Source organism: Rutidosis leptorrhynchoides, chromosome 8, assembly GCF_046630445.1.
Source record: "Rutidosis leptorrhynchoides isolate AG116_Rl617_1_P2 chromosome 8, CSIRO_AGI_Rlap_v1, whole genome shotgun sequence".
Taxonomy (NCBI): domain Eukaryota; kingdom Viridiplantae; phylum Streptophyta; class Magnoliopsida; order Asterales; family Asteraceae; genus Rutidosis; species Rutidosis leptorrhynchoides.
This window is the reverse complement of record NC_092340.1, coordinates 335,554,679-335,557,831: the sequence shown is the minus strand read 5'-3', so window position 1 is coordinate 335,557,831 and position 3,153 is coordinate 335,554,679. Positions and strand designations below refer to the sequence as shown.

Sequence of the window (3,153 nt, the reverse complement as noted above, 5' to 3'; positions counted from 1 at the left end):
TAATAGTAACAAATTATAAATTAATAAATGATAAAAAGAGAGTTCCAGGATTTTTAATAGTTACATAAACACTTTTTGACACAACTTAATTTAATAAGACGGATAACTAAAATATGACCGATGAAGTATACATTTTTTTACTGTTAATAACACAACAACAACAATAAAAACACCACCACCCAATCCCACATGTGTGGGGTATGGGGGAGATGAGACGTAGACAATCCTTCCTCCAACCTAAATAAAGAGAAGTCATTTCTCCACCCCAAGTGAAACACTTCAAGAGTGAAGAAAGTCCTCCCTCTCTATATTCGACGGATAGAGAGATTGCTTCGAAGAGGACCTCCGGGAAAAGAAAAAAAAATTAAATCTTTTAACATACATTAATCGACGTGGTACTTTGAAAATTACCACCTCTACATTGTTGATGATATATGGTTGATATAAGTATAAACAATTCTAAATTAAGATTTTCCAAAGTAAAACTCTTTTCTACACATCTTAGAGCTATTTACTTAAATGCTTATACTATATACTACGGAGTATATATACTACAGTTAAATTATAAACCAAAGGGCCATCATCTCACGGTATTGTATGTCTTTCTGACCTTGAAGTATGAGTTTAAATCTATAAATTAATGTAATTAAATAAATATATAAATATCAAACAAACGGTTGATCGACATGACCTCTAGCTGGTTGTATAAGGCAGTTTTATACTGTGGGGTTACGAATTGGAAGTTGTACGTCCCACTTGGCCAATGGTCATGCTACTGGTTCCCTTTGATTTCTTATACCTATTAATATATTAATGATGTTGGTGACATATTTTGGATTGTACGTAATACATTTTTTGTAAGGGCCATTCTAAATATTTGCAACAAACGATAACAAATTAAAAAGATTTAAATTCTCATGTCTTAATCAATACAAAAAACAAAACGTCTTTAATCATGATCGACTGAATATACAAGCTTGATTGATACTTGCCAACTTTTTAATTTTTTGCACATGTAAACTAAAGATGATCCAAAACTTCATTATTTATCATCAATTCATCATCATAATCAACATCTTGAAAGTGACCACCCAACTCCACCTTAACCACCTCCATTTTACATAACCGAACAACCTTCTCCATCTTCTTCATGACCTCCATAATACTCATGATGACCCCTATTCCCATTATACCCATTATTATACCCGTTATCGTATCCGTATCCATATCCAACGTAACTAGCTGGCGGTGCTGCTACTGGCATTCCATAGCCATGTTGGAACGCTGCACCGCCATAACCCTGATCATAATATTGTCCGTATCCCGTCATTGGGTAACCAGATGGTGGGTACATTTGTGGATACCCATGTACCGGCTCATACACCATTTTTGCAACTTGGTCAGGGTTCGGTCCTGCATCCGGTTTCTTGGGTGGCCCTGCAGGTGGTTTGTCCCCTTCTTTTGGCTTCGCCGGTTCAGCAGGCTTTCCTGAGTCCTTCGGTTTGTCAGCCGGTTTCGGTTTCTCGGGTTCTTTGGGCTTTTCAGCGGGTTTTGGTTTCTCGGGTTCTTTAGGTTTTCCCGAATCCTTAGGCTTGTCAGCTGCAGCTGGCTTGGGCTTCTCTGGTTCTTTTGGCTTGTCGGCTGCAGCCGGCTTTGGCTTTGGTGCAGATTCTTTTGGCTTGTCACCTGCTGGCTTTGGCTTGTCAGCTTCTTTTGGCTTGTCACCAGCCGGCTTAGGCTTGTCGGCTTCTTTTGGCTTGTCACCTGGCGGCTTAGGCTTGTCGGCTTCTTTCGGCTTATCGGCTTTTTCAACGATTTCTATGCTCTGAATTGCACCATTTCCTTTGTAACAAAGCTTATCGCGAATCTTCTCAGGGCTACAACATACCACCATGATCTTAACCTTATTTTTCTCCACATCAAATACTTGGTCCCTTATTTCTATTTTGTCACAAAAATGATAAAGAACAAAATTAAACATTATTCACTTGCATGTACCATGAATTATGATTTAACAGAATAATATATTATCTATATCATGATTATTTTGAGACATACATATATGAAAATACGAACAATTTAATTGAAATGCATGGATAATAATTATTTTAAAACAGAGGAATCCAGTCTGTTACAAATATGAATACAAAATAAAATAACAAAATTCATACAAGTATGACTTGCATAACTAACATATTATCGTCTATTTTTCTTAGTTCAGCTTTCGAATTATATAAAAATCATCTTTCTATTACTTTTGTTAATACATATTCGATTAATCAAATTGATATAACAGATGATATGAGGTGTCTTTATCCATTATTAACTAATTAACTAATAGTAGATACGATTCTTATTCTTATTCTTATTCGTAAGATAGATTCATTTGCTTTAGTATGATCAAATAAAAAGTGGATTTGAAATGCTAATTGCTAACAAAAATAGAAATATGTGCAAAAATAGGAAGAAATTAATAAAAGAAATTAAAAAACTCACGAGGAATTTTGCAGATGACTTTCTTCACTTTCTTGTAGCAGTGAGAGCACTTGAGATCCACATTAAGCACCATCTCGGTCACCTTTTCAATGCAATAACCAAATTTAAATTAGTTTGAAATATCAATTTATTAATTAATTGCATATGAAGTGGTTAATTCTAGAAAGTGTTATAAACAATAATGATAGTCGTCAAATAATTGATGAATTAGTTGAGAGAAATAATAAAATTGACAAATAAAATTGAATGAATACCTTTTCAGGAGCCATGGCTGCAAGGAGATAACTAATATCTGAAACAGAGATAATGAGAGATAATAATGTGGAGTATGAATTTGTGAGAACTGTATTAAAAAGAGGAAAGGGGAGGGTGAACTGGTGAAGTGCTGATGTCATCATCAATTTTATTATTATTATTATTATTATTATTATTATTATTATTATTATTATTATTATTATTATTATTATTATTACTACTAAATTAAATAAATTATTATTTATTATTAATATAATATACTGTATTAACAATAACTACGGAGTATTACATAAATTATTAATTATGAAGTTATTATTATATTTACATTTATTATTATTATTATTATTATTATTATTATTATTATTATTATTATTATTATTATTATTATTACGGGTATAATAA

General features: G+C 32.5%; 1 protein-coding gene across 1 annotated transcript; it reads right to left on the bottom strand.

The window, feature by feature from the left end:
• Positions 1-1,117: 1,117 nt before the first annotated feature.
• LOC139864524 (uncharacterized) lies at positions 1,118-2,834 on the bottom strand. Its single transcript, XM_071853106.1, has 3 exons — positions 2,751-2,834; positions 2,497-2,578; positions 1,118-1,941 (listed from the first exon to the last, which is right to left on the bottom strand). The coding sequence occupies exons 1-3, from the start codon at positions 2,763-2,765 to the stop codon at positions 1,118-1,120; spliced, it is 921 nt and encodes a 306-aa protein (XP_071709207.1). The 5' UTR covers positions 2,766-2,834.
• Positions 2,835-3,153: the final 319 nt, after the last annotated feature.